This window comes from Fusarium odoratissimum (genome assembly GCF_000260195.1).
Source record: "Fusarium odoratissimum NRRL 54006 unplaced genomic scaffold supercont1.9, whole genome shotgun sequence".
Lineage (NCBI taxonomy): Eukaryota > Fungi > Ascomycota > Sordariomycetes > Hypocreales > Nectriaceae > Fusarium > Fusarium odoratissimum.
Genome location: NW_022158695.1, coordinates 962,948 through 981,280, shown reverse-complemented (window position 1 = coordinate 981,280; position 18,333 = coordinate 962,948). Strand labels below are relative to the sequence as shown.

General features: G+C 49.5%; 7 protein-coding genes across 11 annotated transcripts; 1 reads left to right on the top strand and 6 right to left on the bottom strand.

The window, feature by feature from the left end:
• Positions 1–13: 13 nt before the first annotated feature.
• FOIG_06718 (DEAD/DEAH box helicase) lies at positions 14–2,340 on the bottom strand. Its single transcript, XM_031205902.1, has 4 exons — positions 1,708–2,340; positions 1,067–1,646; positions 620–1,017; positions 14–560 (listed from the first exon to the last, which is right to left on the bottom strand). The coding sequence occupies exons 1-4, from the start codon at positions 2,329–2,331 to the stop codon at positions 489–491; spliced, it is 1,674 nt and encodes a 557-aa protein (XP_031064626.1). The 5' UTR covers positions 2,332–2,340; the 3' UTR covers positions 14–488.
• Positions 2,341–2,808: 468 nt separating this feature from the next.
• On the bottom strand, positions 2,809–4,392 carry FOIG_06717 (uncharacterized protein). The gene is made up of 3 exons (XM_031205901.1): positions 4,138–4,392; positions 3,482–4,052; positions 2,809–3,428 (listed from the first exon to the last, which is right to left on the bottom strand). The coding sequence occupies exons 1-3, from the start codon at positions 4,214–4,216 to the stop codon at positions 3,179–3,181; spliced, it is 900 nt and encodes a 299-aa protein (XP_031064625.1). The 5' UTR covers positions 4,217–4,392; the 3' UTR covers positions 2,809–3,178.
• A 186-nt stretch (positions 4,393–4,578) lies between these two features.
• FOIG_06716 (uncharacterized protein) lies at positions 4,579–8,688 on the bottom strand. Of its 2 annotated transcripts, XM_031205899.1 has the most exons (3): positions 6,982–8,688; positions 6,624–6,920; positions 4,579–6,559 (listed from the first exon to the last, which is right to left on the bottom strand). In XM_031205899.1, the coding sequence occupies exons 1-3, from the start codon at positions 7,007–7,009 to the stop codon at positions 4,908–4,910; spliced, it is 1,977 nt and encodes a 658-aa protein (XP_031064623.1). In that variant the 5' UTR covers positions 7,010–8,688; the 3' UTR covers positions 4,579–4,907. The 2 variants fall into 2 exon arrangements, with proteins under 2 accessions (XP_031064623.1, XP_031064624.1); XM_031205900.1 differs by having other exon boundaries at positions 4,579–6,920.
• Positions 8,689–10,899: 2,211 nt separating this feature from the next.
• Positions 10,900–14,595, top strand: FOIG_06715 (uncharacterized protein). The gene is made up of 10 exons (XM_031205898.1): positions 10,900–11,392; positions 11,443–11,479; positions 11,560–11,636; positions 11,694–11,768; positions 11,825–11,950; positions 12,016–12,036; positions 12,093–12,254; positions 12,314–12,373; positions 12,423–12,523; positions 12,572–14,595. The coding sequence occupies exons 1-10, from the start codon at positions 11,330–11,332 to the stop codon at positions 13,428–13,430; spliced, it is 1,581 nt and encodes a 526-aa protein (XP_031064622.1). The 5' UTR covers positions 10,900–11,329; the 3' UTR covers positions 13,431–14,595.
• Positions 13,467–14,675, bottom strand: FOIG_06714 (uncharacterized protein; the record flags this gene model as incomplete). Its single annotated transcript, XM_031205897.1, has 1 exon — positions 13,467–14,675. One exon carries the CDS (start codon positions 14,673–14,675, stop codon positions 13,467–13,469), a length of 1,209 nt encoding a protein of 402 aa, XP_031064621.1.
• An 85-nt stretch (positions 14,676–14,760) lies between these two features.
• FOIG_06713 (uncharacterized protein) lies at positions 14,761–15,948 on the bottom strand. Its single transcript, XM_031205896.1, has 3 exons — positions 15,345–15,948; positions 15,179–15,283; positions 14,761–15,125 (listed from the first exon to the last, which is right to left on the bottom strand). The coding sequence occupies exons 1-3, from the start codon at positions 15,884–15,886 to the stop codon at positions 15,065–15,067; spliced, it is 708 nt and encodes a 235-aa protein (XP_031064620.1). The 5' UTR covers positions 15,887–15,948; the 3' UTR covers positions 14,761–15,064.
• Positions 15,949–16,035: 87 nt separating this feature from the next.
• Positions 16,036–18,114, bottom strand: FOIG_06712 (uncharacterized protein). Of its 4 annotated transcripts, XM_031205892.1 has the most exons (6): positions 17,776–18,041; positions 17,594–17,675; positions 17,452–17,534; positions 16,781–17,381; positions 16,593–16,724; positions 16,036–16,528 (listed from the first exon to the last, which is right to left on the bottom strand). In XM_031205892.1, exons 1-6 carry the CDS (start codon positions 17,817–17,819, stop codon positions 16,493–16,495), a joined length of 978 nt encoding a protein of 325 aa, XP_031064616.1. In that variant the 5' UTR covers positions 17,820–18,041; the 3' UTR covers positions 16,036–16,492. The 4 variants fall into 4 exon arrangements, with proteins under 4 accessions (XP_031064616.1, XP_031064618.1, XP_031064617.1 ...); XM_031205894.1 differs by having other exon boundaries at positions 17,452–17,675; positions 17,776–18,114; XM_031205893.1 differs by having other exon boundaries at positions 16,036–16,724; positions 17,776–18,114.
• Positions 18,115–18,333: the final 219 nt, after the last annotated feature.

The window sequence follows — 18,333 nt, the reverse complement described above, 5'->3', positions numbered from 1 at the left end:
CCAATAGCCAAATGTGACGAGCAATACAAAGCCTAGCAGAAATGCAGGTATTATTGTATCAATCGAAGCGTGTTTATTTGTGCGAATATTACTGCATGGCCAGCACACGGCTGTAACACCATCTCCATCTACCTTCTCCAGTGTCCAGGGCCTATACTAATGGCTTCCCAATGCCATTGTTAAGACACAGCAGTGCTCCCCAAATGATAGCTATGTATACACAATTCTATCCATGGTTCCGTGCAAAAGCCAGAAAGCGACTAGGCTCTCACGGTGCATTGTATCAACATGTGTGCTCCAAGCTGGGCACGACTTTGTATCCTTCTAGTCGTCTGCCCTGCTTGCCATTTGTATAAACGACAGCTGGCCAGACTGGCTCCCCTCATGTATCAATGCAAATCCCCGTTTGCGATTCTATCAGGGCTTGAGGCAGGGCATCGCCTCTTTATGGGGGTTTAACAGCTTTGCAAGAGCTTTCCAAACAGTGGCTAACTGTTCTGGAGTTCTTTTTGGATGATTCCAATCTCATTCATGAAAAGCTTTGCGTTAGCAGCTGACATCTACATGACATTTGTCAGTTCCAAGTAACGTATAGGAAATTCAAGGCATTGCGACTTACTCTCATTGTAATGCTCACAGGTTTGGACTGTTCACCCTCGAAAGCAGTGAAGAGAATGCCAACAGACTTCAATGAAGCCTTTTCTTGGAATTTCATGGCGGCGACAAGCGCTGTGTTCAAAATGACTCGATGTGTTTGATCCTGGCGCATGATGAGACGGGCAACCTTGTGACCTTGGGATTCTCCTGCGGCCTCCTCATCCATTTCCAAAGCGGAAGCATCAAATGATCCGGGGATGACAGCGCCGTTTTCGTCGTACTCGACACAGGCCTGAGGCACATTAATTTTAAGCATGCCTGCACCTCGTTCTTTCCAACCGGCCTCTTTGTCGTGGTAAAACATCTTGGCTCTCACAGAGACAACCGTTGCCTCGCCGGCTTCGCCATCCTTGACCTCGACTAGTAACTATTAGTACTAAATTGATAAATAGATAGATAGGAAACTCGCTTTTCTGCAACTTAAGCTTCTTTTTCTCGTCGGATTCCTTCTCTGGCGAAACAGCACGTTCGGCTTCAGAAGGTTGCTCACTCTCCTCTCTTTCTTCGTCCTCTTCTTCGCCCTCCTCGGATTCACTATCCGGGGCACCAAATGGCTTCGCAGGTTTCTCGCTCTTGAGGGGCTCCGCACCAGGCGCGGCGAAGCTCGAGAGGGGTTTGGTACCCCCTAGAGCAGATCCAAAAGTGCTTCCCCCAAAGGGGCTTCCGTTGCTTCCAGTTGATAATCCTGCAAAAGGCGACGCTCCTCCTGAGCTTCCAAAGGTCAGCTTGGGCGGCGCGGCAGGCTGTGCTGTTGTAGATGAGGGCGGAGAAGCAAATGAGCTAAGCGAGGGCTTGCCAGCAGCGAGTGACCCGAACGCACTTCCGCTCTGAGAGGCACCAAGAGAAGCAAAGGGCGATGTCCCGGACGACAGCTTGCCAAAGCCAGACGCCGCGAAAGCGCTAGCAGATGTTTGTCCTTGGGACTTTTTTGTCGGTGATTTGCCCGCTTCGGTGTCTTTGGTCGCCTCGCTGGAAGCAATCGTTGATGGCTACAAAGAAAGAATTAGTCCAGCCCCTACATCTTGGCAAATAAAACTGCAGTTAGCATACCAAATCTGTATCTTCGTCGCGATGTCGCTTCTTCTCGGGCTCGGTTCGCAGAGCTCTATCCTTGGCCGAGTCCGATGATGCTACACTGTTCGCATCGTTTTCCTCAGCATCTTTGCTTCCCTCTAGTTGGTCATGTGCGCGCTTCTTCTTAGGAGAGGCGACTTGCTCCTTCAAGTCATTGTCGGGCGCATCCGATGTGTTGGCAGCATCTTCTGGACCAGACGTTGGGGGGTCAGAGATAGAGGATTGCTTTAGTTCACGACGAGTAGCGCGAGTCTCTGCGTCTTCCTTGGTCTCGACGTTGAGAGGTTCGTTCTTGGGACTGGCATCGGGAGCGTCGTCGGCCATGGCGTTCAAAGGCTTGGTGTGATGACGGCAGACTAAGGACGATGAACGACAAGAGGATTGGGTTTGATAAGGGGAAGACGTTGAACTTTTGACGCAGAGTTTATAGGTGAAGATATAGCACAAGACATGTAAGGTCCGAGAATCACGAGTGATGTCTGAGCAAAAATATGCCCTGGACTCGGAATCAGGCTGGGCGCAGGTTGTCTGAGTTGGGTCACTCTTCGATGTTGGAATCGAAGGTTGAGTTGAGCGCTGCGTGGAGCCAATCAAACACATGCAGAGTCGCCAACGTAAAAATAACCAGAGCTAACCTAGACACCTGAGCCTACCTGAGCCTACTGTAGCTAAGGTATTCACCGCCCGCCTGGCGCCAATGTCCACGCCAGCAGGAGGGGTAACAATGGAGGATCGAGATTGGACGTCATTTTTACGATTAAACAAAGACAAAATGATCCCAGACAGTTGGGGAAAATGTGAAACGCCCCAAAATATTGTATGTAAGTTGGCTTTATACTGAAACCTGACCCTTAACCATGGCTTTGTTCCACCTTTAAACAAAAACATTGACTACCTTGACCGATCTTTAAATGGACTAAAGCCCGCCAGTTCATACCTAACGTACCGACCTAGTGCTTCTGCTCCGGGAGCAGGGATTGTAGCCTTGCTCTAGGTTCAATTGTCACACGACAAATGCAAGTTCATGAGCTATCCATAGCATGATTCGTGAATGCGTGGCCATTTCATGTTATCAGCCTTTCATATGCCCAGAGATCTCTGAAACTAGGATAGGATAGGATAAGATAGGACCCAATGGCTCGGTACCGTATCTCCACGTTAATCGCGCCAGGATCTGTTCCGTTTTAGGAAAACAAACAAACTGCCATATTCGACAAAGCATATCATGATAAAAGTGATACATGTTTGCAAAGAACAGTTCAAGAACCCTAGAAATCAGTCCATGACACCACTCCATCACCGAAACACTCAACACCGCAGTTCTAGTCAGGTTCCGGTTCGTTTCAAGTAAGAATACATCAGTCTAAATCAACCCTTTTAACCACTCCGTCTTTTCAAATCGCAGCAACCGAATACCGAATCACGTTTCCTGATAACGAGCCCGGGCCTAGCTGATAAAGCACAGACAGCCAAGACCGAGATAGAAGACAAGCAGAGGGTACACTGCAATGGCTACTCGGTTCTTGACAACTCCGCTGCCACCTAAAATGCTGACACCAGCAGCCAGAGACCAGCTGATGAGTACGATATAGATGGGGATGCGAGCGATCCAGTGCAGACCCAAAGCAGACATCATAGCAGCAAGAACCAGAGGGAAAAGCGTATATCCGATGATGCAGACGCTCTGAGCGAAGGAGCTTTGAGCAAGTTAGCGAATGTCATATGAGCAAACCCAGATAGCGAAACATACATGTTACCACCCAACAGTTTGATCTGTAGCGTCACGACAGCCTCACCGAGCCAAATCATGGCAAAGACGCCACTGAATACGGCATCGCGCTGTTCAGATCGAGCGGTGATGCTCAGGAGAACACTTAGAAGTAGACAGAAGATCAGAGGACCCCAGAGATCCCAGTCGCGAAGACCAGGAGTCATGTTGCTCTGGAGCAGAGCCTCAGCATCTACCATACGGCTCGCCAGTCCAGTGAGTTCTTCCCTTGTCCCTGAAAGACCAGCGCCGCGGATGCTGGAATAAGCGCCGCGCAGACCTCCCTCGTTATCAAACATAGTACCGCCCAGGAGATAGCGCGGGTAGAGCACTTCTCTGAGCTTTGCCCAGACAGCGAGCAGGTCGCGCCGCAGTGTATCCCATACGGACTCGTCAATTGTATTTTGAGGAGCTCTTCGGTCTTCTCCGGGGATTCGCGAGGTCAGATAACCTTCGTCCAACGGTCGCGATGATGAGCTGGAGCCAATGTTGCCTGTCAAGGGCTGACGGGCGTTGTTGGTCGCAAGAGGGTCGTCGAAGTCGTTGAGATCGGCTGGATATAGGTCAGTTCCCACGGAGTGTAAAACAGAGCTTTGTATGTTCCGGCAACAATAAGGATCCGGTGGGCGATCTCTTACCATCATCAGGGTCGATCAAGTCGTCCTCATCCTCCAAAGGTGGGTTGGCATAGTGCCCTCGAGCGCTGGAAGCTGACATGATATAAGCTTGATGTAGAGTTTCGCTCGATTTGAACAATCAATTATGCAATGCGAGCTGATGGCGATAGTACCGTGGCTATCTTTCCGGCGTCACAGAGAAGTCGTGGTTTCAAAAGTGTGAAAGCTGATGAATATGAAGCTGACGTACGTATCTCTAGGTAATAACAGCGAAACTTCCACGGTCGCCTCTCCAGAAACGACCCCTTGATGAGAGGTGGCCCAAGCTTCCCTTTCATTGCAGCCAATCACAGCGCCGTCCAGTTCAGGTACGGGCAGGGGGGCCTCAAGGGCGAAGCCATTTCAGTTGGATCCCTTGAATGACAAATAATTCTGATTCAAACACGCATTTACTATTCGAGAAATGGAATCATTTGTTTGAGGAGCAAGGGAAATCAAAATATATTAACCACCTTCCAAGTTTTTCCTAATTCATATTGTCTGACGAATCCAGCTACGCCATCTCATTTCTCCTCACTACAACATCAGTGCGACTCAGAGCTTCTTCAAGGTTAAGACCAAACAGAAACAAGCCTACAGCCACTGAGCTCTTTGAGTTACAGGCAAAGTCAAAGCTCATGAACAAACACACCATTCAACCCCTTCCCCTCTCATTGCCTTTGTTCAATATTTCATGATCAATGATATACGTCTCCAGAATACTTTCGAATAGGTCCTGCCTCGAACGGCACTTAATGCCATCCGTTTGTAGGATTATGGTGATCCTCGGCTGACGTGGTGGGAACTTGAGGGTTTCCAAGCCAATGCTGTCCATCGCTCCACTGGCTTGGATGTTGGTTCACTGAAGAAGCCGTCATGTTGGAAGGATCCTGATGGTGTTGACGGTTGTTCTGGGCAAATGCTTCTTGGTTGCGCTGATGAGCTGATGGTTGTGAATACCATGGATTACCATGGCCATTGGTTGCATGGTTCTGATATCCCAGACCAGCCGTACTGTAGTCTGCTGTTCCCTCCATCGAAAACTCAGTTGACACCGAGTCCTGCTGATGGAGCGATGGCTGCTGTCGTTGGGCCTCTTGAGCCCATCGCTGAGCAGCCTGGTTATAAGGCCCTTCGTATGAGGCGTCTCCTGCTTCAGGGTCCCATATGGGAAGACCGTCGGGAGGTTGAGCCTCTCCTGACGGCTGGCCATGACCATAAGATGCTATGTTTCCGTTGATACCCACAAGGGCCCAAGCAAATACAGCAACATCTCTAATGGATTGCATGAGCTGATCCATAGGCGGCCCACCGGCAGCTTGGATACCGCTTCGCAATGGCATATGGTGTGGGGCATATGGAGCTTGGAAATTGTGAACAGCCTCGTGAGGATACCGGGGATACACAGGTTGTTGCGCCCAAGGAGCAGCGAAAACACCGTGGTCGAAGGTAGAAGGAATTTGGGGAGGCTCAACACTGGGAATCTGAGGTCTTGCTCGGCGGAGGATGACGACAAGACCGTCAGAGGTACATGAGACGACCGCTTCCAACTCGATAGAAGGTGCCAACTGTCGTGCTGGGCGGCTACGCGATCTGCGTGCTTGGGGTGCGTTGTCCTCAGGTGGTGGCGGCGACTGTGGTGTGAGAGGAGTCTGATAACGAGTAGCTCGTGAGCTAGAGCCCAGAGCATTGGAGCTCGTAGTGCGGGATTCACCTGATATTTCGTTGGAAGTAATGCCATCCTGCATGTCCACATCGGGTTCTACCTTGATGGAGGGACCTGCTGAGCCCCGGTGGGCGTTGGAGTTCGAATCGAGATCCATGGCACCATCGAGCTTAACACCACCTCCCTCAGAATCGCTGGAGCGGCGGCTCTCGGCACGTCGTTGCTGGTTCGGAGCCATCAAGCCGCTTCCAGATCCATTCTGGTCTGGGTACGGGCTGTTGGTGGTGCCGTTTCTAAGGTGACGAGGCCCCTCGCTTTCATTTCGCCCATTAACTCCATCAATTGTCGACTCTTCATCGACATTGCTCTCTTCTTCCTCGAAGTCTTCGGGTCGTCGTGGATCTCGGGACCAGAATCGCAAGTAAGCAATGGAATCATTGGCTTTTGCACTCTCAATGCACTTGAGTGCATCATCCAAGCAGGTCTCTCGAATGCATTCGTAGAAGCTTTTATGCTGGACTTGGTCGGCAGGAACCCCGAGGATGGAGGCGACAGCATCGGTTGCAAACATAATAGTCAATGTTCTAGTAAACCGATTAAGGATAAGAGCAGCTCGGGGTTCACGCTCTACAGGTGGCAACCTGAACTTGGGGGACAGATGTTGTAACATGTGATATCGTGGGTCTCGAGGGGAGCGTGAGAAGAGACGCCGGACTTGTGGTGCGTCCAGAGCACGTCCTACATTAAATTAATATATGCAAAAGGGTATATCAAATGGGCAAGGTAACTGCGGTGAACATACTCTCACTCTTGGCATCACGCCGGTAGATACTTATACAAGCAAAAATAATATCGTGGACGATTGAGAAGCAGCATTCACTGCTTACCCAACGACCATCACGAGAGCGAAGACGTGCATAGTGCAGGACGGCAGCCTTGTCCAGCAAGACACCGCGACTATGGACGGATCGCGCATATGGAATTTCATCCGGATGAAAGAACTCGAAAGCAGACTTATTGATGACGTCCTGTGGAGAGTATCCAAGAATTTCAAAGATGGAATCAGACGCGTAAAGGATATTAGCGTCCGGATGTAAATCTGGGTGAAAACGTGTTAGTGAAGGTTTGGGAGAGAAGAGACTGGGACAGAGATAACTCACTATGTATAGTCAAGAAAGTATGCTCCATGGAGATGACGGTGCAAGAGCAGCGAGCTCCGCAACGAATTGGCCTGATAGTAAAGTTCTAGTTGAAAGCGAGAGATAGCAGTATGCAGGCAGGGCGTGTCCAGTGAACGTTGGCTAATACCAATCGATAGTCACTGGAGAGGCGAATATTGGATGATCGTTCGAGATCAGAGTTTAAGCGAGTGCACGAAGGGACTCAACAGCGTATAAATCAGAGTCGAGGAACAGAAGAAGTGATGTAAGTGGGTTGAAGGTCTCCCACCATCGATAGGTCTAACTCGCTAACTTGAGATAGTGTCTTTTGGCGTCAACTGCCAGAGTGGATCTAGAGGCGGGTAGTGGAAGATATCTTGGACGACAGGGCACGGACGCGGTAATCAAGTCCGAGGCCCTGACAGATATGGGTTTTAGGGACTAGATAGGGACTAGAATAGAAGTACAATGTTTGGGAGTTGCTCAAGATGAGGCAATTGCTGATCTGGTGATACAGATCACGAATCTCTGAGGGAGAAACCGAGGTTGACGATGATGGACAAAGTTGGAGAGTACTTTGGTCAAGTAAAGAGATGCTTGGGCACTGAGATACCTAGCAGTTATAGATTTCTCTCTATGGTGCCTAAGAGCACTGAGGAGAATGAAGAATGAGAATAAACTGAGTTGTTGCTGCTGAGATGAACAAGTGCGGGCAGCACAGAGATATATGAAAAAAGACCAAGAGATGGCTGTCAACTGTGAGCCAGGGTTGTGCACGAATCCAGTCTAGGGACATAGCCCCGGAGCAACGCGCATCCGGGAATGGGGAACTCAACAGTGTTGTCTCTGTATCTGTATGTGAGGCTCGACAAAAACAGGGAGTGAAAAATGAAAAATGAAAAATGAGATTCTCCTCTGGGCTTAACCGGGGGCTTGACGAGTCAAGGTTGGTTGGTTGGTTTGCGATGAATGTTTGCTGTTTAACAAGCAGAGGTTGTCCACACTCGACGTCACAGCTGAAAGATTTGTTAGTTTAGTGCTCGACTATTGTTTGAGTCCAGTCCTGGTCTTTTGACTTGGCTTTGAGCTGTTCCTGAACTCCCTGGACCCCAAATGATATCGTCAACGATATACTCGAGAGACAATGTTGTTGTCGAAAAAAGATCGTCATCCTCAAGTACCTCGTCACGGAGGCTTATGCACCTGAGACAAGGTTCTTTGCAAGGTATATTCCAACCCCATCACACAAAAGCTCAAGGCTAGGAGGGACACGAAATGCCACTTGCAGCGATGGTGAAGAAACCCCGAAGTTCGTCGGATGCACCGTTGACGGGCGGCGGATTTACCGTTTGTATGTAGGTACAGTACCATCCTGTACCTCGACTAGGGAGACTCGAAATGAGGCTGCAGTTCTGGAGGGTGGCCACGATGCTTTACTGGGTTACGTATGTAGTCTTGGTCTTGGAAAAAGCAAAGAAGCTCAACGCCATCCTTGACACTCAATGGCCGAGTTTTGAGAATAGAGACAACAAGAGTCTCTCTGCTGCAGGTTTATCCGGTTCGGTAACTCAATGAATGGAGAAAACAATTGGGACAACCAACCAAGCCCACCAACCCTTGAAAAGCTGAAAGGAAATGGCTTGCAGTCCTCATTGTTCGCATGACTCGAAGGTCCGTGCAAACTTTTGATGGGTTTGTCTGCTCTCGGTACATATTCTCTCTTTACTGTGGCTTTCTTTTTGATGGTGGGGAAGGGAATGAGGAATGACGTTGAATAGAATGACGAGTAAGATCAACGGCCATCTACGGAAGAGGAATAGTTGTCAATCGCTGAAAGAGGGGGACCACAATTAATCGCCGCTCCGATGTCGAAACAACAGAGCTTAAACAAGGATCGAGCTTTTTGTGCTCTCAATCGAGGAATTGGCTTTGTTTTCTCCGATACTTTCCTCAATTATCACTCAGGGATACATCAGCTACTGCACATAACATACAATTCAGTGTTTCAAGATGAGGAATAACTTCTACAGATAATACAGGACTATTGTACCCGAACCAGCATATACCTCTCGTGACACAATTCTTTGTTGCCTCATCTATAATAGGTAGTCCACAGCATAGAACAAGAAACGTCCTATCTCTACCTATCTCTCAATGAATACTAATCGTCACACTTTTGCATGACCAGATACTTCGTTTTGTCTGTTGTGCCACAATATGCCATGCCCCCATCCGTCTCAGCATGCCGTATCCCTCGAAACTTCACGCAACAGCGTTATCACTACGGAGGGAGCAGCCGTTGTTGCTTTTGTGGCCACCTCGATAATGCTCTGCTCCCAGGCAGGTATCTTTGAGGGCGTGCCCATCGAAAGACCCGGTCTTGGTGCTACTGTAGTCTAGGGGCCGAAGCCCATTCTTCAAGCGCGGGATCTGGAGGTCGTCGGTTGACGGCGCCTTTCCCGTCGCACAACCCTTTGGATAACTGACAACGAGTGGCTAGGTCATTTCGCCCTTGCCCAAGCCATAAGGGACCAGTGGACGGATGACTTCAATCCCGGCCCAGCCCATCTCTTGATGGAGCACCGTCTGATACTGCAAGACAGTCCTTGTGTCCCTCACTAGAAGTTAGACGAAATTTATCGGGAAGTCGTTGCGAGGACCCTTGAACACCCTAGCACGTCAACGCCCGTGCTGCCATGGTGGGTGGCTTGGTGTGCTCAGTTGCAAGTCCCTGCCTGACATTTATGATCGACAACTAGGACCCTCGATAGTGAGGCTAGCGTGACGGAGGCTTGATTGGTAGCCATCCATTCTTTGTGCATCAATGCTACTCTGGCCCTGAAAATGTAGCCAGTAGTCACGAGAATGCAGGCTGAAAGTGTGTTTGCTGAGATGGCTCCGCATAGCAACCTGAATTGGATATCGAAACTGGCAGATATCATGAGCGTCATTGACAATGGAAAGTCTTCAGATGAAGCGTACAGCTTCTAGATTTACTCATGGTCATGGGATCATGCATCAATGCTACACACAGGATTGCGAGACGGATACGAGGCAGAGACACGACGATGCGGGTGTAATGAGTGACTGTGCGTCAGAATGACAGTGAGTTCCCTCAAAACACCACGTTTGGATCGGATACGATGAGATCAGGCACTCGGCTGTGCGAGGTGGTGATGAGGTAGGTGAGATTCTGTACATCTCACAGCTCCGCCATTTCGAGGTGTATGGGTAACAAGATGTCTCAGCTCACGACATTCGTTTCTGTGGTGCATATCAAGACTCATACGAGGCACCAAGAGGGTAGATGCTCTACTTTTGTCTTTGATATGCAAAGCCACAAAGCTCTTGGACTTGGAAGCTGGTGTTCCTGAGGTAACAATTGCGCAACTGACTTTGAGAATGATTCTGCGGTGCTGCAGGTTCTGCCATGGAGACTGGATCTAGGATGTGAACGACATGGAATAAGAGGAATGATTGGTGATAGGTATGTAGTGCAAGAAGACGTTTTGAAAGAGCACAGTATTCTGTAACCGGGAGGAAATGCTCCATGGCCATCACGATCCATCTCTTGACATTGATAATTCGAACTAACCTAAACCTAAAGCAAGTTGGTGGCCGTTGAGGCGTACGTTAGGTACCTGTCATTGGTCTGCGTACCGTAGTCTGATGTTTCACTCCTCAGCCTATTTCTATAGAATCAAATTTCAGACTGTCTGATGGTAGAGTATCTGCTTGTTGAGATTTGGTGAAGTATGGATGAGAAGGAGCCTGAGGTGGGAAGAAGAATGGATTGCTTCGCCAATGAAAGCTCCCGCTCGTTGATTCAACCAACCAGAGCCTGCGCTTGCTTAGCACTCAGATCCACTCTTCCTACTAAGTTACCTTAGTCGCCGCTCCTTCTTTCGACAACATCAACTAACGTAGCATCATTCAACTCGACGCGCACCGCGTTAATGATTCTTTTTCTTGATCCTGGATTTTTGACGTGAACGGCGAAGCAAGATAAATGGTGGCTTTTTAACTATATTTATTAATTCTGATATTCGCGAATCAGACTTCAAGATTTTGTTTCTTTTCTGCTTGTCTCACGACGCTGCTCCTGAGTTCTCGTTAACGGCGTTTACTTAGTTGTCAACCTCTCAACCTCGCATCCCAGACTAAAAGCCTTCAAGGAGACAACATCAGGCAAGCAAGCAGTTCTTGTCTACGCGCCCAAAAGGAGAAAACACCTCTCGTCATCTCGCCGCGATTCTCATCCTACCCTGTGTGCAACATTGTGAGGCCGTATCTAAGATTCGTCGCCAAAACATAATTTTCAACGGTTGCTATTGATTAGCCAGCCAGTATGGCTATCACCGATGAGAATGCGTTTGAGCTACCCAAGCTTCGTTCCTCGTTCTCGCTAGAAGTAATCATCAACAAGCCCCATAGAGTCTTTGAAACTAACAAATGCAATAGAACGATACAGAGTTTCTCGAGAATGACAACGTTGCTGGTATAACCCCTTTTTTCATTTCACTCAATAGTCAATGCATTGTCTTTTCTAACGCGAGAACTATCTTTTCTGAAACATAGAGTTCTTCGATGTCAAGTTCTGTCCCTACCAGCCGCTTGATGCACAACCTGTCTTTGCGGCTATCAGCAAAAAGCATGTAAGTCGCCCCTCAGCCTGTTCAACTCTGACGGAACGAGTTCTCACACGTGCCCAGGTGGTTATCTGCACCCTATCTCAAACAGCTGACAACAACCCATGCGAAGTCCTCTCGGTGATCAGAGATGATGATGTAGGTATTGCTAAATGTGCTCTACCTGCCCATTGCGGTTTGATAACATTGTCTAGGAAGAGGCTTCCGCATGCTGTTGTACTTGGACAAAAGATCCCGTAACAGGCGCCCCCTACCTATGCATTGGTGGAGTCGATGCCAAAGTCAAGATCTATGATGTTGTGAACGGGAAACTATACAGGGTATCCTCTATTCCAAGGAAATGCTGTGCAATGGCAGTCGCTGACTCTTTCTTGCTTGATTCTAGTGCCTGACCGGCCATGGAGGTGTTAGTTCATCAGCTCCAATTTGTCACGCCTTGACACAGAAACTCATTTGAAGCAGGATGTCAATGATCTAGCAACTTCGCCTGCAGACCCGTCTATTATCGCCTCCGCTTCTGGTGACACGAGTATTCGTGTCTGGAGTCTTGACCCAGTTCACGCAAACCGGCCCTGCTTGGTTATACTCGCCGGTGAAGGCCATTCATGGGATCTTCTGAGCTTGGTGAGATTTTTACTAATTTCGACATCGACTTCCTCCTGAATGCTGACAATTGCTGATAGGCTTTCCATGACACTGGCCGGTACATTCTGTCCGCTGGACATGACCAGATTATCAACCTGGTAACTATGTTTCAACAAGCTTCTGGCGGACTTTTCTAATTCATCAAAGTGGACGCTCCCAGATCTTCCCACTGAGGCCATCACAACCCCTGTCCGTGTCCATTACCCTCACTTTTCGACCTCAGCAGTCCACAGTGGTATCATTGATTGGTAGGCCCTGTGCTCATATCTGATGATCTGGATGCTAACACGGTATAGCGTGGCCTTCTATGGTGACTATATCCTATCTAGGGCATGTCATGACAATGTTATCTCGCTTTGGAGAATAGAGGGTTTCTCTTCTGCAAACCCTCCCCCTCCCCAGAGCATGGCACCGACAGCTCAGACAACTGTTCCAACCAATTACGATGAGGCGAGCCGTCTCACACGTTCAGCGTTTGTTCCAACGATGTCTCCTCAGTGCCCTTCTCAGTATACCATGCTGCTCCAGTTCCATACCCCCAACTGTGGCCCGCAGTTCTTCATGCGTTTTAAGTTACATTTTGTGCCGGACCAGCATCCAGTTTTAGCATTTTGCAATGCAGGTGGAAACGTTTTCTTTTGGGATTTTGAACGTTTGTTAGCGTACCGAGAGTTCATGGAAATGCTCAAGGACCCAAACAAGGACAGGAGTAAACCAGTCCCCCATCCAAGTTGGATGAGGCTTGTGAAGGGTCGACCCCCCAAGACGGACTCTAATAAAGGCCGGAACGCAGGGGCCGACAAGGACATTCCGAGCGCCTTCCGAGCAGACGCAATCAGGCTGAGTGAAGAGATTGGTGACTATAACGCAGAGACCCTAGAGACCTGGGCGTCGAGGTACAGTCAAGAGGATCCTCATGAGCCATTGAAGGCACATAAGACGGAGTCTTCATCTGCCAATTTTGTGGGTCGACAGGCAGCTTGGAGTCCCGGAGGAGAGTGGTGTGTCGTGGTGGGAAGCTCAAATCAGGCATTGATCCTCCAGCGCTGGGCTAACAAAGGGTCAACATCAAGAGCATCTGCCTCTGCCTCTGCCTCTGCCTCTGCCCCTCCGTCCGCTCCCCCATCTGCCCCTATCCAAAACGGCACGAGTTAGTATGACAGCCGAAGGATGCGTTGATCATCAACAAGACTAGAGACCCCTAATCGGTAGACTTGAGTATAGTGGAATAGAAGTATCTTCCTCGACATCACCTGAAGGGTTCAAAGCATTCCATGCAGCTTTGTCTAACTCGCCTCCATATGTGATTATTCTCTCCAGATGGTTTCGGGCACTCTCTTGTTCCATTAGTCTTGCTTTCTGCCCTTCTTCAGCCTGAGACTGCGAGACTGGGCTGATGGGAAGGATCAGATCTGCAATGTAAAAAGAGGCCATGGCTCGTAATCGAAGATAGTGTTGATTCCTTGAGTAAGGCATATCCTGCATCACTACATCCATCCTCTTCGTGATATCCTTCATGATGGATAATGCCTGGACTCGCAGCTCGTACTTTTTGTGAAGCTTCCCCGTTTCAACGCTGTCTGTTTCGTCACTTGCGATGCTTTCATCATTGCCGAAAGACTCTCGGCGAGGATCTTCATCAATCTCGCTCTCCAGCCGATCTAGGGCCAGTATATGTTCGGTATGCGTATTGTAGATTTCACAGCTAAACAGAGCAATCCAGAAGTCCAAGGCTGAGACGACCTTTGGGGTCTTGTAGTCATAGGGATGCTGCTGGATCAGGGTATCGAAATAGGCCTTGACCTTGTTCATATTGGCAGCCCGGCCCCATCTCTTGGTAGATTTCGGTTGATTCTCATGTGAGCTTTCATCTTGCTGTAAAGTATCTTCACCCTCACGCATGAGAATTTCTGCGCCAATGGCCCAGAGATCATGATGCCGAATATCGATAGGGAGACCAGACGGACGCAATTGTAGAATAAGGCCATACGCGCGAGATGCCTTAGCTATCTCTCCTCGATCAAGAAAGTAGTGAATAGACTGCAAGAGAACATCAAAATGGCCGCCCCGTTTACGACTTGTGGATTTCTTAGACTTTGGGCGCGCTGCTTCGTCTCCTTCTGTCTCCGGATCTTCATCACTCTCAGCTTCAATAGAAAAGGCTTCATTCGATGAGATGCCGCGATGCGGAAAGTCGCGTATGCGTCGTGAAGGGTTCTCTTCCGTTTCTGAGAGGCCAGCGATAGCGAACTGGGCAACTACACCAGGAGAATGGCTGAGAGGGTTGATGGAGCTTTGGGGCAGTGAGCTTGGAAAATCGGCATCTGTTGTTTCTGGCCGCTTGCGTTTATTTGATCTTGTTTGCTGTGAGAATGATGGCGGATCGAGTAAGGAGTCCATTTTGTGGTGGAATTTTGAGTGATGCTGAGGTTGATGCTGGTCGATGTGAAGTCTTGAAAGTCTTAGTAGGTAAGGCACAAGGCCCCACTGATGTAGCTTATATCGTTAATTCGAATTGTAGAAAGACAAACACTTCGGCTGCAACTGTCTTCATACCTAACTTGACGCGATGAACAAGCAGGAAGAAAACTGAATGCACCTCAGCTTAGTGAAGGCGAAGCACGTTAAAATGCCGTTAGATGTTAATACCATGACTTCACATCCCAGTTCATCAGTAAAGCTCTTAGGTTCATTTCTATTGACCCAATCACAAAGCTCAGCATAATCATCCTATGTACATAAATCCCCTCTACTTTTACAATTGCTTCATCTTCTGCTGCTGGCTCTGTTTAGATTCGGTCAAAGTAAGTCCACTGACCAGGGGCGGGCTTCTCCTCGAGATCCTCCCAGCTATAAGCTATTAGTAAGAATTCCAGACTGTTGATATAATCGTCGCAACTTACACCTTGGACTTCTCCATGGTCTCAACTAGCTTAAGCTCGCCCTCGGCGACTTGAATAACTTCCTCGATAAGGCCAGCTCCGATCTTCTGCTCGAGCTCGTGGACCCTGTCGTGCGAATTAGCGTGCCTGTCCGAGTTCCGGTTATGAATGTCCAGAAATAACGTACTGGTCGGCAGTCATCTGAGGCTCATCCTCCCATTCAATCTTCTCATGATCCTCAAGAGGCTTGCGCTCTGCCCAAGTAACCTGGTCCTCTCGCTCCCTTTGTGTTCGAATTCCCTCGTACTCAGGACCTTCATCCTCTTCGCCATTCCACTCCTCGACTCGGATATCGCCCGCCTCGTGCTTTCGGCCCACCACAAAGATCTTGTCGCCGAGCTTAACAGTGTGAGCCTCGCTGCCGTCAACGCGGCCGCTGGCCACTCGGAACTGAGAGGAGTTCTTGCTGACGAGCTCCTTGGCGCGAACCGCCCACTCGTTGTAACCTGGAGGAATCATCTGCTCGACGAGGGACATGCGGTGCTTGGTGACAGCCTCAACGGATTGACGGTACATGGAGGTCTCGGGGATGCTCTGGAGCTTGCTGAGGGTTGTGCCGTACAGGTAGAGGAGGGTCGATCGTGGCGTGGCATGAGTCCAAAGACCAGTGAGACCGGTGGGAGTACCGGCCTCTAGGTAGCGTGCAAACACACGAGCTGTTGGCCTCATCCTGGCGAGGTCAATTGCAATTGCTTCGTCGTGACTTAGTTGACGGGATGGTCAGAGGAAATTGAATTGACCTCATTGGACTCTAGCCCCCAGCATTGACGATCCAGAATGCACGTGTGTGCTCACGTGACTCTTCAACATCGTCATGACGAGTCAATGCCAGATGATAGGTACCTTATGTAGTTGTAGTTAAAGATATTCACCACGGCCAGGGAAAACTCAGGATTTTGCATTGACAATATGTCGCAGTATTGCATGTCAACTATTGATCGAGATCATGCAGGTCTAATATCGTTGAATCCATTCACACCACATCACCAGGTCTCTACATCTTAGAGCTAGCAATAGACTCATAAAGTCCGTTGCAAGTATAAAGAGAAAAAAGAAGCCCTCAAATCTTGAGTTGGTTGATATCTCAATACCTGAATCAAGACAATATCTTATACCTTCCAGACATATGACTTGGATCTTGACGTAAGAAAACTGAAAAAGAAACACAGCACGCGTTGCGTTCGCTCATATCATGGACGTAAAGTCCGACTCGGCGTTTGCATGCCGCGTGTCTGAGCGACGCATAATTAAATCACACATCCCTTTGTCACTAACTTAAGAAGACTCCTCGCGGCTCTTTCGGTAAGCGGCCTATAGCACAACATGTCAGCCCCTTTCTACGTGTCTATGCTCAAAACCCAGAGGCACGACGCACTTCTTGCTCAGACTGGAGGCCCTCGATAACGGGGGCGAGCTCGGTGAGAATCTCGTATGCCTTCTTGTGGTACTCAATCTGAGCGGAGACAAGTTCGGCAAGGTTGCGCAGGGGCTCAGGTGTGTCAAGAACCTAGTTTGGTCAATACGGTCATGCTTGATGCTCGACTGTTTCGGGTGTAAACTCACATTCTTCATGACACCAACGGCCTCCTCGGTCTGAGTGACAAACTCGTCCTCAGCCTTCTCGATTTCCTCCTGGGCCTCAGGGCTCAACTCTTGCTCCTCATGGGGCTGGTCGCCATGTGCATGGCCGCCCAGCTTGAAAGTGGTACCCTTGGCGTGAGCTTTGACGGCATCCAGGGAGAGGCGAGAGTTCTCAACGTTCTTGCGGGCGCGGGTAGCGAAAGTCAAGTTGGTGTTGAGGGTAGTGTTCCAACCGGCGAGGAAACGGCTCTGGATCTGGGCATCCTGGGCAAGACGAGCCTCACCAACACGCTCGCTGGCAAGCGCATACTTCTCCAGGGCGGTTGCGAGGGGGTCCTCTCCGGCACCGGTGTGGTGCTGGTGGAGGAGCTGGCTGCTAGCCAGACTGGCGCGAGCGACAGCATGGCTGAATGTCTTAGGCTGAGGCTTGGCGGCAGGAGGAGCGACGAGGGCAGCCTGAGCTTCGGCGGGAGAGGTAGCAGACGAGAGGAGGCTGACCTTTTCGCTGACGGTGCGACCAAGATCCTGGAAAGTCTCCTTGATGTTAGGGGGGTAGTCGTAGGCCTCGTTAGAGTACTGAGAGCTATAAAAGCATGTTAGATCACCAACACCCCTAGCATGTGATGGCGCAGACAGATATCCGGTGGACTTACGTCACAGCAAGCATCTTCTGGTGGGCTTGCTTGAGGGCATCGACGCGCTTCTCGAGATCGATGTAGTCAGGAGGGAGTTGGGTCTGTAGGCCACATGTAAGAATACCAGCTGCGCGATAGAGTGCAAAACGGCTCAACCCACCTTGTCCTCAGTTTGACCGAACTGCTCCTTGGTGTACTGGAAGGTGCGCGACGCAAAGGGGGTGATAGAAGCCCCAAGGTTGCTATTTGAACATGGTGAGCCTGAGGTTCGATCACGGCCAGCACTTGGAGGAACAAGATTGCGCAACTGTGCTATCTTGTTAATTCCAGGGGAGCACATACGACAGGTTCTTGCCAAGGTTGGTTCCAAAGTTTCCGAAATCCATTGTGTCGGTTTGTCCGGGATAATTGAGTATTCGATCGATTGTTTGATGCGAGGTCGATTGGAGATTTGGAGAAGTAAAAGGGGGATGTTATGTTGCGTCAGCGTGGATTGAGGCAGAAGTAGGTAAGGTAAAGGTAAAGGTCAGGTAGGTATGGATGATTAGAGATATGGGAACGCTGTCACAAGAGAAAACCCCACAACAGCAGCCCAGGTACTGTAGCTGACTGGAGCCTTGAGTTTTTCCCTTTTCCAGGGGCTCGAGGGGCTTACAGGCTCACCACCTCACAGGCTGGGTCCCCCTCCTTACAGTTGAGTCCAAGCATCCCAGAGCATCCATTTAAAACGGGCCCGCCACATACCTTGTCTAGGCGAGTGCAGATCTCGAAAGGTGGCCCTAGCTCTTCTGATACAGCAAGGTACCGATACAAAACTCCCTAATCATCAGCCACAACTTAAGGGTAGCTCAGATCAGCCGCTACCACAAGAACTAATAGTTTTCTGCCTACAAAGATAAG